This window comes from Tauraco erythrolophus, chromosome 6 (assembly GCF_009769465.1).
Source record: "Tauraco erythrolophus isolate bTauEry1 chromosome 6, bTauEry1.pri, whole genome shotgun sequence".
Taxonomy (NCBI): domain Eukaryota; kingdom Metazoa; phylum Chordata; class Aves; order Musophagiformes; family Musophagidae; genus Tauraco; species Tauraco erythrolophus.
This window is the reverse complement of record NC_141470.1, coordinates 28,879,935-28,900,115: the sequence shown is the minus strand read 5'-3', so window position 1 is coordinate 28,900,115 and position 20,181 is coordinate 28,879,935. Positions and strand designations below refer to the sequence as shown.

General features: G+C 55.3%; 1 protein-coding gene across 3 annotated transcripts in view; it reads left to right on the top strand.

Annotated features, from left to right (window-relative positions):
• The window catches only part of DGKZ (diacylglycerol kinase zeta), a 45,145-nt gene that overhangs the window by 18,800 nt on the left and 6,164 nt on the right, over window positions 1-20,181 (top strand). For 2 of the 3 annotated variants that reach the window (XM_086612680.1, XM_086612679.1), the window contains 23 exons: window positions 2,697-2,805; window positions 3,346-3,441; window positions 4,257-4,334; window positions 4,676-4,732; window positions 7,589-7,657; window positions 8,074-8,145; window positions 8,353-8,469; window positions 8,562-8,633; window positions 8,924-9,019; window positions 9,296-9,378; window positions 9,917-9,977; window positions 10,384-10,497; window positions 10,922-11,062; window positions 11,547-11,625; window positions 11,915-11,970; window positions 13,038-13,100; window positions 13,343-13,416; window positions 13,529-13,640; window positions 13,928-14,127; window positions 14,410-14,510; window positions 14,645-14,724; window positions 16,186-16,255; window positions 19,582-19,622. In XM_086612680.1, the coding sequence (XP_086468806.1) occupies window positions 2,697-2,805; window positions 3,346-3,441; window positions 4,257-4,334; window positions 4,676-4,732; window positions 7,589-7,657; window positions 8,074-8,145; window positions 8,353-8,469; window positions 8,562-8,633; window positions 8,924-9,019; window positions 9,296-9,378; window positions 9,917-9,977; window positions 10,384-10,497; window positions 10,922-11,062; window positions 11,547-11,625; window positions 11,915-11,970; window positions 13,038-13,100; window positions 13,343-13,416; window positions 13,529-13,640; window positions 13,928-14,127; window positions 14,410-14,510; window positions 14,645-14,724; window positions 16,186-16,255; window positions 19,582-19,622 (2,041 nt within the window). Of the gene's footprint in view, window positions 1-1,082; window positions 1,874-2,696; window positions 2,806-3,345; window positions 3,442-4,256; window positions 4,335-4,675; window positions 4,733-7,588; window positions 7,658-8,073; window positions 8,146-8,352; window positions 8,470-8,561; window positions 8,634-8,923; window positions 9,020-9,295; window positions 9,379-9,916; window positions 9,978-10,383; window positions 10,498-10,921; window positions 11,063-11,546; window positions 11,626-11,914; window positions 11,971-13,037; window positions 13,101-13,342; window positions 13,417-13,528; window positions 13,641-13,927; window positions 14,128-14,409; window positions 14,511-14,644; window positions 14,725-15,853; window positions 15,899-16,185; window positions 16,256-19,581; window positions 19,623-20,181 lie in introns of those variants that run through there. The other variant, XM_086612678.1, reaches the window with a different exon arrangement.

The window sequence follows — 20,181 nt, the reverse complement described above, 5'->3', positions numbered from 1 at the left end:
TGGCGTGCTCGGACCCTCATGATGGGTAGAAGAGCCACCTTGTACAGTATGGAAATTGTTGAGAGTAACGGTGGTGGCTTGTGTGTGCCTTCGGGCTGCCATGATTCAGTTCTCTGCCTTGGGACCAATTGAAGAGCCAGATGTTTATTTCTACCAAACTGTGGATCTTGGTAGTTTTTTCGAGTTGCCCTCGAATAAATCCTCTCTATCTCGCAGCTGAAAAGAGGCAGTGGCTGGAGGGTGGGAAGCAAAGCACTAGTTCTGGAGGAGGGGAAGACTGGAGCTAGCCAGGATCAGCCCCTTCGACTCCAGCCTTTGCATGCCGAGCCACCAGCGCTGAAACTGCTGCAGCACCTTCCACCTGTGTCTTGGGGCTTCCCACGGACTGCTGCAACATCCGGGCAGCCTGTCAAGCCTGAGGCCTGCGCAGGGAAAGCTCTAGAGCCCCAGTAAAGCTCTTTCCACCACGAGAGGGAAGTTTTGTGCAAGACGGATGGGATGATTTTCCTAGCTCTCTTCTGCACTACTCCAGCTCTCCCAGCCTCCAACTCTCCCAGCCAGCTTCTACCAAATCTACCTGCCCTACTTTTGCTTGCCTGCTTGGTTTTCTTCTTTAGGATTCGCATGGACTTAGTTTCAATTTGCTGCAAATTTGGCAGGGCTGGTGCTTAGCCAGAGCGGTTCCTGTGGGGAAACCAGGTGGACCAGCACCAGGAAAGCTGTGGGAATACTTGTCAGGGCTGATTGGCATCTCGGGGTGCTGGGGCTCTGCTGATACACAGTGGTGAGCAGAGGATGCAGAGGGTCCCAGCCAGGCGGTGACACCTGCTCTGCCATCGCAGCAGCCTGGGCTGAGCTGTGAAATCCAGGGGCAGGGGAGCTGTGAGGAGCGGGAGCCCCAGCGGTGCGTCTACCCAGCAAGAGAGTCCCAGCCCTGCCGTGTGCCCCTGCACCATGTCCCCCGCTCCTCCTATCCATCCCCTGCCATCTCCCAGCCCTGACCCCTGCAGTCCAGCCTGGGGGCTCATGGCGGAGCCTATTTAATTCCTGGTCTCTGTGTTAACAGCCACCGTCCGGGTGTGATGGAAACCTTTTTTAGGCGGCACTTTGGGAGGAAGGAGCTGCGGCGCCCCAGCGCAGTGGCCGTGCCCACGAGCAAGGCCAGGCGGCGCTCCCAGGCGGGGCTGCCCTCCGCCTCGCTGGCCCAGCGCCGCCGTGGCTTGGGTGCCCCGCTACCAGCCTTCTCCTGCCTGGGCCTGCCCCGGCGCCCCGGTCCCCGCCGCCGCTCCAGCACCACGCCGCCCTGCCTCAGCCCCAGGTTCGCTGTGCAGACCAAGCGCGGCGGCCAGACTCGAGCCATCGACACCCACCTGCTGGGTCCCTCCGTCCTCCTGGCCAGCCTCATCCCCACCGGAGAGGAGGGGGACGGGGCACCGCACACCGAAAGCAACAGATCTGAGTCTCCAGAGGATGACGGTGGCGGCACGGTGACGGGAGCCAAGGAGGGCCGGCACGAGCGGTGGGCTGAGGAGAGGTGGCTGGCCATGCTGCCCCGACTGCGGCCGCTCCAGGCTGGGCTGCTGTCGCGGGGCCCTCGCTGCCTGCGACGTGCCTCCTCCCACCACCTGCCCACCGAGCTCATGTACGGCCGGGCCGCCTATGGCTTGCCGGGCCGCTACCGCCGCCTCAGCCAGCGCCGGCGCTCCAGTGATGCCCCCCGGCCTGGGCTACTCCCCTCCAGCCACCCGTGGCTGACAGCCCAGTGCGGCATGGGGGCAGCCGGAGCCGGGCACCCCTCTGCTGCCCTCCCGGAGTGCTTGACACCGGAGCCTGCCTGCCATTCGGCCCCGGATGGCTGGAGTCCCCGGCTGCTGTATGTATGGCGGTGACATGCGAGCGGGCAATGCCTCGGGGAGGGGAGGCTGGGTGCAGACTCAGGCTTGGCGGGGAAGAAGGGAAGGACCTCAGCACTGTTGGCCCTGGCTGCGTCGGTGTCTTGCAGTGCTGCTCGCATCCCTTGAGATTCTCCCACTCCAGCCAGAGCTGCCTCTGATGCTCTCGGTGCAGCCCCCGGGGCTTGCAGGCGTCCTCTCCTGCCAGCCTGGGGCTAGAGGGAGGTGCCAGGCCTGGCCGTGGCTGGAGGTGCACGTTTTCTCCAGCTGGCCAGCTCCGCTGCTCCTTTCCCCCACCCTGCCACATCTGGGAGAAGCTCAGTAGCCCCAAACAAGCAGATGCTTTTTTTCCAACCGGTTGTACTGGTCCTCGAAAACACCCCAGGCTCCAAGGTGCCTTGGTATGGGAGAGCTGCAGGGAGCCTCTGTGGGGCAGGGGCTCTGGATTGTCCCTGCAAAGGCAGCCCCACTATTACAGCTTGGTGGAGGCCGTTTTGCAGTCGCCCTGTCATCTCTGAGGTCTTTGACCCAGCAGGCCCAGGCTGTGTCTTTTGCTGGGTACAAGGTGTCTTCAGCTGAGCTGTCAGCAATGTGGCCAGCACCTCTTCGTCGTACGGGGCTGCCTTGTAGGAGCAGGTACTCCTTGACCAGTGGTGCTGGAGATTCACCTTGTTTCCAGCCACTTGGTCCTGAGGATGCTTCTCTGCTCCAGCCTCACTGTCCGTTCTAGAAGCAGGTTGTGCTTCGCCCATATTCCTCTCCCCCCACCCCCGATCTAATAGCCAGCCCTCCTGTGTCTTCCAGGAAAGCTATTGCCAAGTCCAGCCTCCAGCACATGGTAGCCCAGCCAAACCCTGCACTAGCCCTGAGGAGCGACTCAGAGAGGCAGATACGCAGCACTGTGGACTGGAGCGTAAGTTGTAGCACGTTTTGCTGGGTGTCACATGGAATGGGCTCCTGGCCAAGAAGCAGCAGGCTCTTTCCAGGCTGAAGCTTCCCAGGTGACTTTGACTTTTTACACATTTATGGCCTTCACTGTTGCCACCAGCTGGTGCCAGCATCTGTGCTGCTGGCAGCACCCTTTGATGCTGTAGGGAGAGGCTGTGCAGGCACAGATGATTCCTGGGAGGATGGCATAGCTGCTCCACTGCCAGCTCTTCTGCTCCTGGCAGCCAAGGTCTTCTGGTGGCTGGAGCTAAGCAGCAGCCCCTGCTCCTTCGCAAGCAAAGCCTGGCAGATTTTAAGCTGCACCCTGAGGTCGTAAACAGAAGCTGTTTCAGGAGAGTCCCCTGCATTGAATTTGCCCTTATGCCTCCTCTCTGTCTACACCTAGCTTCAACCTCCCACCCCTCAACGTTGTCCAGTATCTTGTCCCTTGCACAAAGTGTTTTAGTGGCTCAGAAGCCCATCTGGAGGGTGTTCTCAGAAAAACGTGTTGTCTTGTGCCTTTCAGGAGACTGCAGTCTATGGGGAGCACATCTGGTTTGAGACCAATGTCTCTGGGGACTTCTGCTACGTTGGGGAGCAGAACTGTATGGCAAAGCTGCTGGTGAGTCACCTGAGGTCACTCGCCTCCTCGAGAAGGGCCACAGATGCGGGCTGTGCTGCCACCCACCGGGGACACCACGAAGGCCCTGCTGCTGCTGCTGCTGGGGACATGGAGGGGTCTGGGGGGCGGCCAAGGTGGGGAGTGTGTCCCTCCTGCCTCTGGATGCTGGAGTGCTGCGTCCCCTATTTCTGCCAGTGCTGGTGCTCAGTTCGCAATGGGAACCTGACACAGGGTTGCTGCTCACCCAGAGGTGATATGATGATATTCTAGGGAGAAGCTGTTGGGATCCCACACCCTTAGAGGGACAATCTGAATCCAAGACCTTTCAATAGAGGAGAAGAGTGAGCACAGGAGGCCCAGGCCTGCCTCCTCCTGACCCTGCAGACAGCACTGATCTTACAGGGTTGCTGCAGTCCTCTCTCCCAGCTTACAGGCTTAGTCCTGCTTGTGCTGCAGGACACGGAGCACTAATGCTGTCCTGTGCCTGCCCATGTGGCTCAGCAGGGGAGCCCTGCAGGTCCCTTCCAGACCAGCTTCCATGATGCTCTCAGGCGTTGTCAGAAGAGGCCAAGGACTATAGGACAGGACAGCAGGAGAGCACTTCCCTGCTCTGACCCAGACTCGAGAGCATCTGCTCTGGGCATGTGCTTAGATTCCTTCACTTGCAAGGAGTCTAGATTGTGTCGAACTTTCCTACAGGACTTGTTCTGCATCCTGAAATAGAAAGAAGGAGGTGTGATGGGAGGCTGAGCTTGCCAGCCTCCAAACATTGCTATTAACATGTGTGTTTTTCCTCCCCTTTTCTCATCCTCCAGCAAAAACCTCTCTCCAGGCGTAAATGTGCAGCCTGCAAGATCGTAGTGCATACACCCTGCATCGAACAGCTGGAGAAAGTGAGTAGAGCCTCTGAAGCCCTCTGTGGCTCATAAAGCTGTAATATCCTTTTCCTGGGCAGCCCTTCCTCTGGGGTAGTGACACACAAGAAGTTTGGGGAACTGCAATGTGTTGTTGCAAAGAGGGGTCTTCTGAGGAGACAATACCAAAAGGAGTATCTAGTGACATGATTGAGACCCCGGGACCCGTTTTGTTCAGTAACAGAGATATGTGAGGGGTTTCAGGGCAAGCACTGAACACCTCCAGAGGCTCTGGGCCTGCTGTAGTAAAGTGAACTGCAGTAGGTTTCCTTCAGGTATGATGGTTTTACTGATTCCTGTCATGTGTGTTCAATCTACAGATAAATTTCCGCTGCAAACCTTCCTTCAGAGAGTCGGGATCTCGAAACGTACGGGAGGTGAGAGATGTGCCTCAGATGCTGCCCACATCTGCCCCCCACTGCCTTGCAGTTTGGTGGCAAAGACGTCAGATGCTGCCAGCACGTTGCTCATCAGAGTGCAGGCGTCGTGCTTCATTCTGGCTCCAAAGGGGCGGTGTGGTAAAAGGGATGTTTCTTTGGAAGGCAGCAGCACAGACTTGGTGTGAGGAGCGAGGACCTCGCAGGCAGCAAGTGCAGAGTATCTGCTGGTTTGCACGTTCTAAAGCTCCTGCATCTGCATGAGGGGAACCTGCAAAGAGTGTTTTCTGGACAAGTTTTCTTCCCCCTTGTGCTAGTCCCCAAGCACGTAGCGGAGGCTGTGGCAAACAGCGTTTCTCCAAGCCTCCCACAATTTGGAAGGGAGGAGAACTGGCTTTATCACTCAGCCCTGACCTGGATGCCACAGGTGCTCCAGGTAGCAGAGGAAGGTGCCCACAGTGGTGCTGTTGGACCCTTTTAGCCCATGTTTTAGTGTACTGGGCATGAGCAGTGGCCTGGAACCTGTCTGCTGAGCTGCGCTGGTGGAAGCACCTGTCAGCCTTCCCTCTTCACCCTCCAGGCTGTGCAGCCAGCATAGCCCATGTAGTGCTCTGGAGTGGGTGTGGATGACTCAGTCATGGGCCATTTTGGTAACCCAGCTGCTGCCCCTACACTGTGTTTGTGCTGGCACAGCAGACACAGTAGGGGAAAGGTACTGAAACACAGGGCTACTTGCTCAGAAATGCCAGTGGGAACTGGTAAGGTGAAGCTTTCAGCATCACTTTAAACCCTCCTGTCGTGGGTTAGGCCGCTCCAGCAACCAAACCCTACACAGTCGCTCACTCCCCCACCCCAAGGGATGAGGGAGAGAATCAAAGAAGAAAAAAGAAAAGAGACCCGTGGGTTGAGATAAGAACAATTTACTACTACCACTACCAATATATATATGTATGTACGGATATGTACAAGGATAAATATATACAAACGAGTGATGTATGGTGTAATTGCTCACCACCCCTTGACCGAGGCCCGTCTCATCCTGAAGCTGCAATCCCGAAACAGATAAAACTCGATATTGCAATCCCAGATGAACGGGAGGCCCCGAGACAGAGAGCGAGAGAGAGAGAAGACAATCCGAGAGCCCGAAACTGAGAGTCCTGGAAAGGCAAACGCCCTTCTTTCCGGCTGACCGTCACTTTTATACTGGGCATGACGCTGCATGATATGAAATACTAATTGGCCAGTTTGGCCCTCAATCCTAAGTCCAAGTACAAATCATAAGGAGAGTCGTGGTCTCCTTGTCCCGGCTATGCTCCCCCCTTATCCTGTTGTGCTCCTGCACACTGGCAAGAACACGGCAAGCTGAAAAGTTCTTGAGACTTCAGTGCTAACTATAAACATCAGTGCGCTGTCAACATTCTTCTCAGAGCGAGCCTCTGAGTAAAACCAAAACATGGAGCTCTTCTAGCTGCTAAGAAGAAGAGCTGACTCTGTCCCAGCGAAAACCAGGACACCTCCTTTCTTCCTTTGCTTCCCCTGCTGTGCCTCCTTCCCAATCGCTCTTTGCCCAGCTCCCTTATTTGTCCTTCACTTACTTTTTGGGCTCTGCTAACAACTCTCTGCCTCCGCTCACTCTTCTGTCTCTATTTTCCTTCTCTCCAACCTCTACAAATTTTCTCTCCCTCCTCTTTCCTGATTTTCCTCCTTTTTCTCACAAAGCATGCTTCTCCATCCTGTATTTCTAATATTCCTCAGTTCCTCCAAGGGCTCTTCCCTCCTCTTTCCCTACAAAGATGCATTTCTGGCCTTTGCGCTGCCAGGGATCCCCTTCAGGGTCAGCCCTTTCCCTAGATGTGCCTGCTGGGACCCAGAGCTGAGCTCAGGGCATAGCCCCGCTCCTGCTCCTGCTAGATTAATGCCTGCTAAAGCCAACAGGACTCTTCGTCCTCTCCCGTGTGCTGCGCTCAGAGCAGGCAACACTGGAGCTGACTCAAATCTCCTGCCAGTTTCTGCCGCTGTCATCATCATGAGCAGGGTGTCGGGCCCTACCATGCTGGGCTGTGAACTCACACTCCCTCTTCCCTCTTTGCTGCCGTTTCTGCAATGCCATTCCCAGTCCAGGCCTGGAAGAGGAAGGCAGGGTATAGGAAACATGATACTTCATTACAAAGCTTCTGATCCCCTCACAAGTGCTCCTGCAAGTCACAGCCCTCACCCACTGTGAGCCTACAGGCAGGGAGAAGGTGCCTGGAGCAGCCTTGCTGCCCTCCCCACAGCAGGGGCTGAGGCAGGAGGGCAGGACTTGCCTTGGGGCGAAGAACAGGGTGAAGTGGATGTGGGGGGCTTTGGGGCTGCTGCTCTCCTCAGGGAACATGGAGCTAGGCGGTTCGCTGCTTAGTTGTGAGCACTTCCATTTTCTTGCTGTGGGCACAAATCTGCGTCTCTCTGGGGGTTTTCACACCTTCCACCAGCACGTTTTTCACCTGGCACTGGGGACATCTGGGCAGAGGTGTTAATGGATGGAGATGTGATGTATGGCCAAAGTAGTGCTCTGCGCTACTGCTTGCTCACTCTCCATTGGGTTTACTTTGTGTGATTCTCAGTCTTCAGTTTCCCTCCCCTCCTTCCTCTTTTTTCTGGTTTTAATTCCCTTTTCTCTGAGCACCTTAATTTGACCTCTTGCGCCCTGATTCTATGGCTTTGCCTTCTCCCAGAGGGTTGGGGCCAGTGTATGTGAGCAGTGGGCTTGCTCCAAGAGCGGAGGTCCTGACCGGCCTAGGTCCATTCCTCCTACCTGTTCCTGCGTTCCCTCACACACTGGGCCTTTCATTCCCTTTTTTTTTATTTTACCTTTAGCCCATCGTTGTCCGGCATCACTGGGTACACCGGAGACGGCAGGAAGGGAAATGCCGGCAGTGTGGCAAGGTGAGAGGGCATCTGGGTTTTTTTTTCTCAGCCTGAAGGAAAGCTAAGGTCAAACCAGAGACAAGAACAGGGCTCGAGACCAGGAACATCCCACCGTTCCTGTTTGGCAGCAGCAGCCTTCAGCAAAACCAAGCACTACATAAGTGCTTCCCGCATAGAGTTGTTCTCCCCCTGGGCCATATCAGTCCTGCAGGGGACTATCCTCCAGACGTCCTTTCCTTGAGCAATAGGGACACCCCTACAAAGCACGTTGGCCTCCTTGGTGCTATAGTGGTGGTTAGGGCTATTTGATAGGCATCCTGAGGGCTCCAGGTGCAGGCACACTCTCTTTGTTAACTCTTAGTGGTAGAAAAGTCCTGTTGGATGGTAGAAAGCTCTGAGGGGATTCCCTAAGCCTCTTACCCTTCCCTCCACAGGGCTTCCAGCAGAAGTTTGCCTTCCACAGTAAAGAGATTGTAGCCATCAGCTGTTCCTGGTGCAAGCAAGCGGTGAGCAAAGTCCCCATTGAACATCTTACTACTGTGGCAGCTGCGAGCTCCTATGAGGAACTTTCTCCTCACTGCCTTCCCATTACAAAATTCCAGCATGGTTTCCTCCAGCACTCCCTGCAGTGGCATGGGGGAGCTGGGAGGAGGAGAAGGCGGCTGTCCCCAGCAAACTGAGCAGCCAAGTTTTCTCTCTGTCTCCTTCCCTAGTATCACAGCAAAGTGTCATGTTTCATGCTGCAACACATCGAAGAGCCCTGCTCGCTGGGTGCTCATGCTGCTGTCGTTGTTCCTCCCACCTGGATTCTGCGGGTCCGGCGGCCCCAGGTTAAGTCACCTCAGCTCTTGTGGCTCTTTCATGACTCCTGCTTGCCCAGAAACTCCTCACAGAGTTTTGGGTTTGTTTCTTTTCTCTCTAGAATCCACTGAAATCTAGTAAGAAGAAGAAGAGGACATCGTTCAAGCGGAAATCCAGCAAAAAGGGAGCCGAGGTGAGAGATGAGAGGACAGGGAATGACCTTGTCCTGGAAGGGCGGAGGGTCTGGGCATTGAGGAGCAGGACTGGGAAACAATGGGGCTTTGCTGGGTCTGCACTGAGGTTAAGGAGGGTGAGGTGGAGGAAGGGTACTTGCTGGCAGGGCGGATCTGAGCTATAAGGCTTACGGGGTGGCTGGGACATTCTCTTCCTCCCACTCCTGACCTGCGTGATGTTGGGGCTCAGTTGGAGGTGGGAGTTTGTGTTTCCCCGGGTTTGTTGAAGGACCTGCGGTGTCTCCTGCAGGAAGGGAGGTGGAAACCCTTTGTCATCAAGCCCATGCCAGCTCCTCTTATGAAGCCCTTGTTGGTGTTTGTGAACCCCAAGAGCGGTGGAAATCAGGTATGGCCTTGTCCTATGTCTCCCTGAGAAGGCGCCTCTGTGAGGGTGTTGCCATTTGGTTGCTGAAGTCTCATCATAGTTTTGGTGATGTCTCAGCTGCAGAAGAGGCAAGGCAACTCCCGCAATACCAGTTTGCTGCCTGGTATTTCCCACATAGGCCAGGCTTTGCCTGAGCCCCCCAAGAACAATGTTGTCTTGGGCTGTCCCCAGGACCAGATGCTTTCTTCCGCCGTCCACTGGGAACCCTGTTACCTGAAATCTTTCTTCTCCCCGTAGGGAGCCAAGATCATCCAGTCCTTCATGTGGTATCTCAACCCACGGCAAGTTTTTGACCTCAGCCAGGGTGGACCCAAGGAGGCGTGAGTACTGATGAGGGCAGCACCCTTCTCTCCTCCATCTCTGCCCCACAAATTTCTCCCCAGTGCTCTTCCCACGGCTGGGCTCTGATGCTCCATAGCTTCCTTGTGCAAAGAGACCTCCAACAAGTTCATGCTTTGAGAGGCCTCTCTAGGATACCTTGTGGTCAGTCAGTGTCTCCTGTCGGAGGGCTGGTCTAATTTTAAGGCTAGTAGCAAAGAGACCATCTGTGGGGTGAGGTTCCCAGACCTAGTTCGTTATGTTCAGTTAATGTCATATGAGTCTTGTCTAATTGCTGCATTTCGGTTTATCTACGCGTGCACAGGCTGTGGACACCTCGCTCTTCCTCCGCAAGAGCTGGTGAAGCCAAAGTTACTGTGGCTTTGCCCATTGCTGTGAACTGCCCTGGTGATGGGGAGGGAGACACACACGTGGCTTTGTGAACACCAAGGGCTCTGTGAGGGCAGGAGCTCCCACAGCCATTGCGTAACGTCTTCAGTGCCTTCTTCCTCCCCTCCTCACCCTCCCTGTTCCCTGCAGGCTGGAGCTGTACCGCAAGGTCCACAACCTCCGGATCCTGGCATGTGGGGGAGATGGCACGGTGAGTCCCCCAGCCCCTTCGTGCCTGCGGTGCCCTTCGCCCCAGGCCTTTCCTGTGCCAGCAGCAGCCCTCCTTGCTGTAATCCAGAATGGGCAAAATGTGCACACTGTCCATGGTACAGCTGGTGGCACTGGGTACTGCGGGTCCCCTCAAGCCCTGCTTCAGGGAGTACTAGTCTGTGGAATGTCTGGATTTGTAGCCCTTTTGGGGGCCGGTGTCCCCACTGGGGTTACTGGTGTCTCCCACAGTGCTCGTTTGGAGCATTAAAGACTGTGAATAGCCTCAGTGGTGGCTAAGGGGACCCCGTCTCTGCCCCTCTGCCATCGCTAGTGCTCCGAGTCACCTCCACCTGCCTGTCCGTCCCTGAAATAACCAACTGTTTCTTTGCACTCTCTTGCTCGAGCAGGTGGGCTGGATACTCTCCATTCTGGACCAGTTACGCCTCAACCCACCTCCTCCTGTGGCCATCCTACCTTTAGGGACAGGGAACGACTTGGCCAGGACGCTGAACTGGGGTGGGGTAAGTGTTGGGCACAAGAGCCCGCTGCTGACAGGGAGGCTGAGCGCTTCGACTCTGCTTCCAGACACATGGGTGGGGATTTGTACAGGCTGGGTGTTTTGACTTCCCATAAATTCAGACCAACAAATAAGTGCCAAGTTTAGTTACTTTTCTTCTGACATTTGAATTATTCTGCATTATAATCTATCATAGTTCTATTATAATCTATTAGGACATTAACAAAAGCAATCATTATTTCAAGCTTCAGGAGATTTTTAAAAGGAAGATGTATTGTTTACATTTAAAGTCTCACTTTGTTGTGCGTTCAAGTAGAATCGATCTTTTCCACATCTTTTGCTCTGGGATGGCTTCCCAAAGCCCGCTGTCTGTGTGGCATCTCTGTGGGAGGCAGGTAGGAGACTCATCAAGTCCTACTCTCTACCAGGGTTACACAGATGAGCCTCTGTCCAAGATCCTGTCGCATGTGGAAGATGGGAACATTGTGCAGCTCGATCGCTGGAACCTCCGTGTGGAGCCAAACACTGATGCAAACCCTGAGGAAAAGGATGAGGCGGCCACTGACAAGGTGGGACACCTCCTCTCCATGTTCGTTCCCTGCGTTGAGGGATCTGCATTCTCCTTCTCCCACTGGCTCAGGCAGCCCCTGGGGCTACGGTGTTGGGCTGACGTTTCCCTGCTCCAATTCTGCTCCTCTCCTTGTGGCTCTGACCCGTGGCACTCATGGTGAGGTGTGTAGAGATCAGAACTGAATGTTCACCAGAGGGTTTTAACCACAGCTTGCAACAGGTATAAGCCCAGTCCTCTCTGAGACTGTTTGTTTAGCAGATGCATGGTACCTTGGAGAGCAGAGTGTGTCCCCTTGGGCCACATCCCTTATCCCTAGGAGCCGGGGTCCATCATCTGGTGACCTCTGTATTTTCCTGAGAGGAAGGCAAGCCTCCGCTCCATCAGCCTCATGAGCACAGAGCATGGGTCTGTCATAGCCTGACCTCGTCTTTGGCGTGGCCACACGCTTGCAGCCTCATCTTTGTTCCTCCTTTCTGTTTCAGCTCCCCTTGGATGTCTTTAATAACTATTTCAGCCTTGGCTTTGATGCGCGGGTGACACTGGAGTTCCACGAATCCCGAGGTACGGGGTGGGTGGCAGGGCTGGGGCAGGGCCTGTGGTGATGGGATGCCTCAGAGGAGGGCCCATAAAACGCTCCTCGGGAAAGTGAACAAGAGAATTGCCCCAAGGACAGGGCTGGATGTGAAACCTGAGGAGCAAGCAGAGGCTGCAGAGGGGAAGAAGGGTACCTGCACAGGAAGAGAACTGGGAGCTGCCTCCTGGCCGAGGCTGACTGGAGAGCTGTGTCTGGGGAGAGTGAAGTATTTCCATGTGCAGGCCAGTGACTTGGACTTTTTTCCCCTTTCCCTAGAGGCCAACCCAGAGAAGTTCAACAGCCGATTTCGGAATAAAATGTTCTATGCTGGGGTGAGTGTGTGGAACATATCTGGGCATGCAATGTTAGCATCAGCTGGAGTACAGGCATGGCCCCAGCTCCTGTCCATACCCTCAACTCTTGCATCCAAGTTACACGGGCCTTCATATGCACCCAAGCTTAGCCCTCCCAAAGCTGGAGAGGTGCTGGAGAAAGGCTACAACCCTGAGAATCGCAGCTCCTCTTGGCTGCGAGCGCTGCTGGTGGTACAGCTTGCTCTCTGGCCTGCGGTACAGTTGCTGTCTTGATCTCCTGCCACTATTGTTCTTGTTCTCCGGCTCACGGATGATCACCCAGGCAGGACCTCCCCGGAGCTGTGGGGAGGCAGGCTGTCCCCCCTGCAGAGGAACAGGAAGCCTTTTCCTAGGGTCTCCACGCTACTTTGGTCTTTTATTTTATACCTTGGGCTAGTTAACGGCTCCCTGGCTCATTATGCCACTCTCCTGTACCTCACCTCTAGAGCTTTGTGTCTCAGTGTCGTCTTTGTTCCTCCATCCCCCCGTCCTCAATATACCTCCCTGCTGCTGTGGCTGGGTGACCAGTATTTGAGCAGTACTAGAGGCCAAATGCTGCTCTGTACCATCTCCCTCTCTCCTGCTCGTGTCTCCCCTTCTTCCTGTACAGTTAAACCCAAAGGGGACCCTGGGATCTGTGTAACAGAGGCCATACTGTCTCCCCTGGTATCTCTAGATGGGATCACATCAGCTCTGTTTTATGGTACTTCTTGCAGCTTGAGACTGAATTTGTCTCTTGTGACTTGGGTCTCTCACACAAGGAGACCCACCTGGCCAGCTTGCTCTTCCCTAAAGCTAAGACTGGACTGGCAAGTGAATACTATACTGGGGGGGTGTTACTAAAGGTGCCCTGAGGTTTTTGGTGGACAAAACGGCCAGAGGAGTGGATCAGGTTGTTTTGGGAGGGGAGAAGAGAGGGCTTCTGCCAATGGATGAGGAAGGGATTTGCTGCTCTCAGCAGCTGAGGTCTGAAGGTCAGTGGCAGGCTTCCTGGCTGCCTGTTTCAGTGAACATGTGGGTGCTAATGCTGTCTCTTGCCTTGGCAGACGGCTTTCTCCGACTTCCTCACAGGGAGCTCCAAAGACTTAGCGAAGCACGTCAAGTTGGTTGTGAGTGTGCAGGGGTGCTGTGGGCCAGGGAGGGGGTTGAGCTGCTGAGGGGCGAAGAGCAGTCCCTTGGCACACTGGGTATCCCAGGACTGGGAAGAACATGTGTTCCTGGGGACATTGGCTTCCCCTGGCTTCAAGGGCAGTCACTGTGGGGAGCAGAGGGAGAGGTAATTTCCTCCCAGGTGGGTAGGGTGGACCAAGCTGCCCGTACAGCAGCCTGAGCACCCCTGTGTTGTCTCCAGTGCGATGGGACGGACCTGACCTCCAAGATCCAGGACCTGAAGCCCCAGTGCCTGGTCTTCCTGAACATCCCCAGGTGAGTAGCCCCAGGACCTGCCCTCGTGTACTGGGCTTCTCACTCCCATGCCACACATCTCTGCCCAAGTTTGGAGGGGGCTGTCCGTGCATTGTTTGCTATCCCTTCACAGGTACTGTGCAGGCACCATGCCCTGGGGCAACCCCGGGGAGCACCATGACTTTGAGCCACAACGCCATGATGATGGCTGCATTGAAGTTATTGGCTTCACCATGACATCCCTGGTGAGTTGGTGCTGTTGCTAGTTGTAGCTAGCAATGAGGGGAGCGACTGGTCCCATTGACCAGGCATTGGCCAGCCCTCCTCAACTCCCCAGCCTTCCTCCTGAGGAGCACTAGTGCTGGCCTATGGGTCTGTGTCTGCTCTCTGAGATTTAGGTGAGGTGCTGTCATGCCCTGGTGTCTGGCTGCCTTCCAGAACTTGGTTCGCTTGCAGCATCTGGCTGACAACAGGTGCTCCCCAAATCCACTCCTCAGTCCGTGCTCTTCTCTCACTCTGCACCCTTTCACAGGCTGCCTTGCAGGTCGGTGGCCACGGGGAGCGGCTGTGCCAGTGTCGGCAGGTGGTTCTCACCACGTCCAAGGCTATCCCCATGCAGGTAGATGGAGAGCCCTGCAAGCTGGCGGCTTCCTGCATCCACATCTCCCTGCGCAACCAAGCCAACATGGTGCAGAAGACCAAGCGGCGCAACTCCATGCCTCTGCTCAATGAGTAGGTTCCTCAGATCAATCTGCCACCTCCTGTCCAAAGCAGAAGGGATGAAGGGGGAAGGCATGGGACTGATCCGTCACTCCCAGAGACATTTTGATCCTCTCTCAAGGGCCTGGGAAGGGATCAGGTCACAGAAGTATGGTCAGAATCTGAGGCTGGAGAAGTTGGTGCCAAGCTCCCACCTCAGTCTGTGCTCTTGCCTGTTTTGGAGGGGTGAGTGGGATAAGAAGAAAGTGGGCTGTCTCTTTCTGATCCCTTCTGTTTTCCTTGCCCTGCGTGCAGCCAGCAGCCAGTGCCCGAGCGGCTGCGGATCCGGGTGAGCCGAATCAGCATGCGTGACTATGAGGCACTGCACTATGACAAGGAAAAGCTCAAGGAAGCCTGTGAGTGACCAGCCGAGTGACCAGGGGGTGGGAGCCACAGTCCCCGAGTCCGACAGTGCCCTCAGCTCGGCTGTGCAAGGTGTTGGGGATGGGGCAAAGGCTGCTCCCTGAGTTGTGTCTGCCCTGTTGTGCAGCTGTGCCGCTGGGGATCATTGTGGTTCCAGGAGACAGTGACCTGGAGTTGTGCCGGACCCAAATCGAGAGGCTGCAGGAGGTGAGGCTTTGCGTGGGATGTGGTCATGGCTGGATGCCAGAGATGAAGGGGCTCAGAGAAAGGATTTCTAAGCCTCCTTGACCTGCACACACCAACATCATGCATGCTCCTGCTTCTGGTAGCAGGTCCTGGTTTGCCTTCAGCCCATGGTGGAGACAGGATCCCAAGCTAGATGGCTTGTTGCCCCCTGCCCTCTGGCAGCTCCTTCCTCAGTGTTGGTCTTCTGACCTTGTACTCCAGGCCCAGAGTGTCAGTGGCCCAGAAAAATTACAGGCCAGTGGAAGAAGCCACCATATATCCTATGGTGACATATCACCCACTGGTGTTTCGGGAGGCCTTTCCTCTGTGCCTTTGTTTACTGTGTTCCTTCAGCCCTCTGTAGGCTCTGTGTTTCCTGGCACAGCTCTACCCCTCCCAGGGTGCCTGAATTGGGATTGCTCTCTGCTCCAGCTATCTTCATTTGCAAGTACTAACTTTTGTGCTCCTGCCAACATGCTAGTTCGTGTCCACGACCCGAGCATGGGCTGCATAACCCTTGCTACTGGTGAGCAATGCCTTCTGAGCCCACAGCGTGCCTCCTGGTGCCACACTGCTCTGTCTCATTGTCTCTCAGAAGATTGAAGGGACCTTGCCCAGTCCCCAGTTAGCTGTCTCTTGTGCCTGAGGGAATCCCATCCAGCATGTGTGTAGTGTCCTACAGGGCTTAGCTGCAGAGCTGCTTGCCCAGGCTACCACACTGGCATCTGCTCCTTGCTCTGCATGCCTGTCCCCTGCCCTCCTTGTGCCCAGGCGCTGGTGAGGACATGCAGACAGGTCCATGGGTAGCAGCTCCCAGGCTCAGAGGGTAACACTTTCCTATGGCATCAACCTGTTAGACTGATGCCTCTGCAACCTCCTGCACCTCTAAAGCTGTGCATTGAGGCTGGTGTTCTTCGGTCACCTCATGGTTTACCTCTTCTGTCTCCTTGGGCAACCACTATGCCTTAGAGCAGGGTAGGGACCAGGCACCTTGGCGAGGCAGTGTGTAAAGCCAGATATGGCAGCATATTAAGCAACACCAATGGGTCGAGAGAGAGGCTGGAAGGCTGCCCATGCAAAGGCTGTAACAGCACACCTTGCCTTTCTGCAGGATTTCCCTCCACAGCCCTCTGCTTTAGAGCGCCTGCTCTTTCAGGTGTGTATGGCCTTGCTTCGTCCTCCAGGCCCATCTGTCATGTGCACCATGCTGGTCTCGTGCACTTATTTTGTGACACCTCTCTCTCCAGTGAGCTGGTGTGTCGGCTCCAGTCTGTTGTGTGCTGCTCCCCATCACTGTGTGCTGTGCCTGTGTTCAAGTTCCCCTTTCCATCCAAGTGCCTGTGGTCCTCCGTGTCTGCAGGGACCTCCCAAAGCAGGAGGGACGCTCTGGGGAGAGGTGGGGAGGCCAAGAGACATGACTTTATCCTCTTTTCTTTTATGCAGGAGGGAGATGGAGCCAAACCGAAGACACTGTCATCCCAGAAGCTGTCACCCAAGTGGTGCTTCCTAGACTGTGAGTATCACAAACAGCAGTCCTGGCTAACCGGGGAGGTCTCGGTTGACTGGAAGTTAGCAAATGCAATGCCCATCTACAAGAAGGGCCAGAAGGAGGATCCAGGGAACTGCAGACCTGTTGGTCTGACCTTGGTGCCGGGGAAGGTTATGGAGCAGATCATCTTGAGTGCCATCACATGGCATGTACAGGACAACTAGATCAGGCCTAGCTTGACTAGGATCTCCTTCTATGCAAGATGATCTGCATAGTGGATGAGGGAAAGGCTGTGGATGTTGTCCACCTAGATTTTAGTAAAGCCTTCGACACCATTTCCCATAGCATTCTCCTGGAGAGATTGGCTACTCATGGCTTAGACGAGTGTACTCTTCACTGGGGAAAAAACTGGCTGGATGGCCGGACCCAAAGAGTTGTGAATGGAGTTAAATCCAGTTTGCAGCCAGTTAAATCCAAGTGGTGTTCCCCAGAGCTCAGTATTGGGGCCAGTTCTGTTTAATGTCTTTATCAATGATCTGGACAAGGGGATTGAATGCACCCTCAGTAGGTTTGCAGACAGCACCAAGTTGGGTAGGAGTGTTGATGAGCTTGAGGACAGGAAGGCTCTACAGAGGGCTTTGGATAGGCTGGATCGATGGGCTGAGGCCAATTGTGTGAGATTCAACAAGGCCAAGTGCTGGGTCCTGCACTTCGGTCACAACAACCCCATGAAACACTGCAGGTTTGGGGAAGAGTGGTTGGAAAGCTGCCCGGCAGAAAAGGACCTGGGGGTGTTGGTTGACAGCCGGCTGATTATGAGCCAGCAATGTGCCCAGGTGGCCAAGAAGGCCAATAGCATCCTGGCTTGTATCAGAAATAGTGTGGCCAGCAGGATCAGGGAAGCGATTGTCCCCCTGTACCCAGTGCTCGTGAGGCCACACCTCAAATACTGTGTTCAGTTTTGAGTCAAGAAAGACATTGAGGTGCTGGAGCGTGTCCAAAGAAGGGCAGCGAAGCTGGTGAAGGGTCTAGAGTACAATTCTTATGAGGAGCAGCTGAGGGAACTGGGGTTGCTTAACCTGGAGAAAAGGAGGCTGAGAGGAGACCTTATTGCTCTCTACAACTACCTGGAAGGAGGCTGTAGTGAGGTGGGTGTCAGTCTCTTCGCCCAAGTAACAAGTGACAGGACAAGAGGAAATGGCTTCACGTTGCGCCAGGCTGGGGGGTGGGTTGGATATTAGGAAAAATTTCTTCACTCAAAGGGTTGTCAAGCATTGGAACAGGCTGCCCAGGGAAGTGGTTGAGTCACCATCCCTGGAGGTATTTAAAAGACATGCAGATGTGGTGCTTAGGTACATGGTTTAGTGGTGGACTTGGCAGTGCTAGGTTAACAGTTGAACTTGATGATCTTAAAGATCTTTTCCAACCTAAATGATTCTATGATTCTGAGTCTATCATTTTCCCCTGTGAGTGCTGACTGTCTGAGTTTGGGCGGTATGAGGGGACAGACCCTTAGTGACAAGCCACTGAGAGCCTCGTGGGACTTGGGACTCATGGATGTTGGTGTCTTTGTGGCCGAGTACGGCAGTGCTTTGCTCTCTGCTGAGTCTCTGGTTGCTGACCACGAGTGGAGCGAGGGGCCTTCTATTCCCCCCAGCTGAAAGCAACTTGGCGGCATGTGTCCCATCACTGTGAGATTGTCACTGTGGGACTGCTGGAGTTGCTCTCCTGTGTCATGCAGGCAGAGGGCCCCCCTGCTCCAGCAGGCCAGGAGGGAGGCTCACCAGGAGCATCCCAGTGGTATGGGAGCAGGCTCCTTGCTGGGCTCCAGCTGCTTCTCCCCTGTCTACAAGTAGCTTTCTCCTCTCCCTTTGCCTTCACTGACCAAGAGGCTCCAGAGCTCTGTTCCTGGAAGCTGGCTGACAGAAATGGCTGCTGGTGGCACTCCATCTCCGTGGCTTCCCAGCAGCGGAGCGTAGAGCACAGCTGTGGGTTGCAGAGTGAGCCTGGGAAGCCTTGTGCTAGACAGAAAGGACACAGCTTCTCCCTTCAGGGCTCCAACCCCATGTGTGGGGCTGCTGGCACTGCTGCTCCCAGGTGTCACTACCAGGACTGCTGTACCAGGACCGCTTTCCCTTCTCCTGCCAGTCGCCCAGCAGCAGGTTCTGGGCTCAGGAAAATGTGTCAGGAAAGAGGCCAGAGTCTCATTCAAGACAGCGTAGGCTCATTCAAAGCTGCTGAATTACAGGCCCTCAGCAGCAGCTCCCTGGCTGTAAATCTCCAGCCAGGACAGGATAAATGGGGCTTTTTCACTCCTCTCATCTGCTTTGGCCTGTCCCCACTCTGTTTGTGGAGAGAATTCCCCAGGTCCCTGAGGATCACACTGCAGCAACCTCACCTGGGCAGGCACCAGCAACCTGGAGGGACACAGGGGCAGTGTCGCCCTGCTTGAGGACCCGGTTGTCCTGGCGCTGTGCTTTGCGTGTCCTGCTCTCCTCTCATGATGCCTTAAGTCCCCAGCCCCTCCCTGCTCCATCGGCCAGAGGTGGCTGTGTGGGTCTGGCTTCAGCACAGCCACTTGCAGCTACTCTCCTGCTGTGGGGATCTCTCCTCTAAGGAAAAGGCATGAGCAGAGGGATGTGCTCTGACAGGCTGCTGCCAGCAACAGACTGGAGGCTGGTTTGAAGCTCTCCTGCTGTCCTAGGAGATAGGGGCTTAGATGTACAACTGGTGGTGGCATGCTCCGTTGTACCTGGCAGTCACAAGCTCTGATGTGGCTTTGCAGTGGTTGGCGGGACATTATTCAGTTAGGTCAGCGGGAGGCTGCGCTCCCTCTTCTCCCAGTCCCGCTTGGTGCCACATTTCTCAGTGCTCTGCAATGAGGTGCATCGTGTTGAATCGGAGCGGTTCCTCACCTGGTGCAAGCAAGTGCTGAGACATGCACTGCGCAGCCCTGAGCTTCATCTGCCTGGGCTAATGCTGCACTGCAGCTGCAAGGCTGGACCACTTGAAAGCCCCCAGAAAGGCCACGGCATCCGCTAGATGTGTTCTTGCCTTCCCTGTGCCTCCCTGCCGAGAGTCACTGAGGAGGAGACAGCAAGCAAAGGCATGTTGCATAGGGGCACAGTGGTGTGCAGGCCACAGGAGCTGCTTCTAGGTTAAAGAGAACAGCAGAGTCCCAAAGGGAAGGGAAGGGAAGAGAAGGGGGCTGCTCCTGGTCAGGGGGTGCTGGTCGCTTTGCTGTGCCCTCCGTGGAAGCCATAGATCACTATTGCTCAGTGGTGAAAAGTGGCTGTCTTCCTCATCCCATGCCAAGAGTCACCCTATCTCGCTCTGTCCCTGTCTTACAGCAACCACGGCTGATCGGTTCTACAGGATAGACCGTGCACAGGTGAGTGCGGCTTTGTCCTCTGCTGTTGTTCCACCCCCCCCGCCCCCACTTTCCCCGCAGCTGCTGTGAAGGTCCTTCAGTGTCCTGCATTCACGCAGACCAACAGGCAGGCTTAGCCTCAAGGAATGCAGGTCTTGCACCACCGCCCTGTCCTGTGGCATCCCCTGAGGGGTGGTGTGACAGGCCTGGCTCAAGACCAGCCCCAGCACCTCCAGGTTCCCACGGAAAGGGAGGAAGCGTGGGTGGGAGCACAGAGACTTGGGTTAGAAGCTGCCTGTAGGACCCTACAGCAGAGCAGGTGAGGAATAGCAGCATAGCAGGGCCGGGCAGACACTCGCCGACTGCGGACATCTTAATGAGGGGGACGTGGAGATGAGGTGTATGGGTCATCTGCTAAGTTAGTGGAGATGGTAAGCCTGAAAGGGACAAGGAGACTCAGAGGCTTCCCAGGCACAGGCACCAGGACTCTTCAAGTCACCATTGCTCTGCTGAGCAAGCAGGTGGACTACAAGGCCTGGGGTGTGAGGGGATGGAACTATACAGAAGTAAGTGTTGCTTC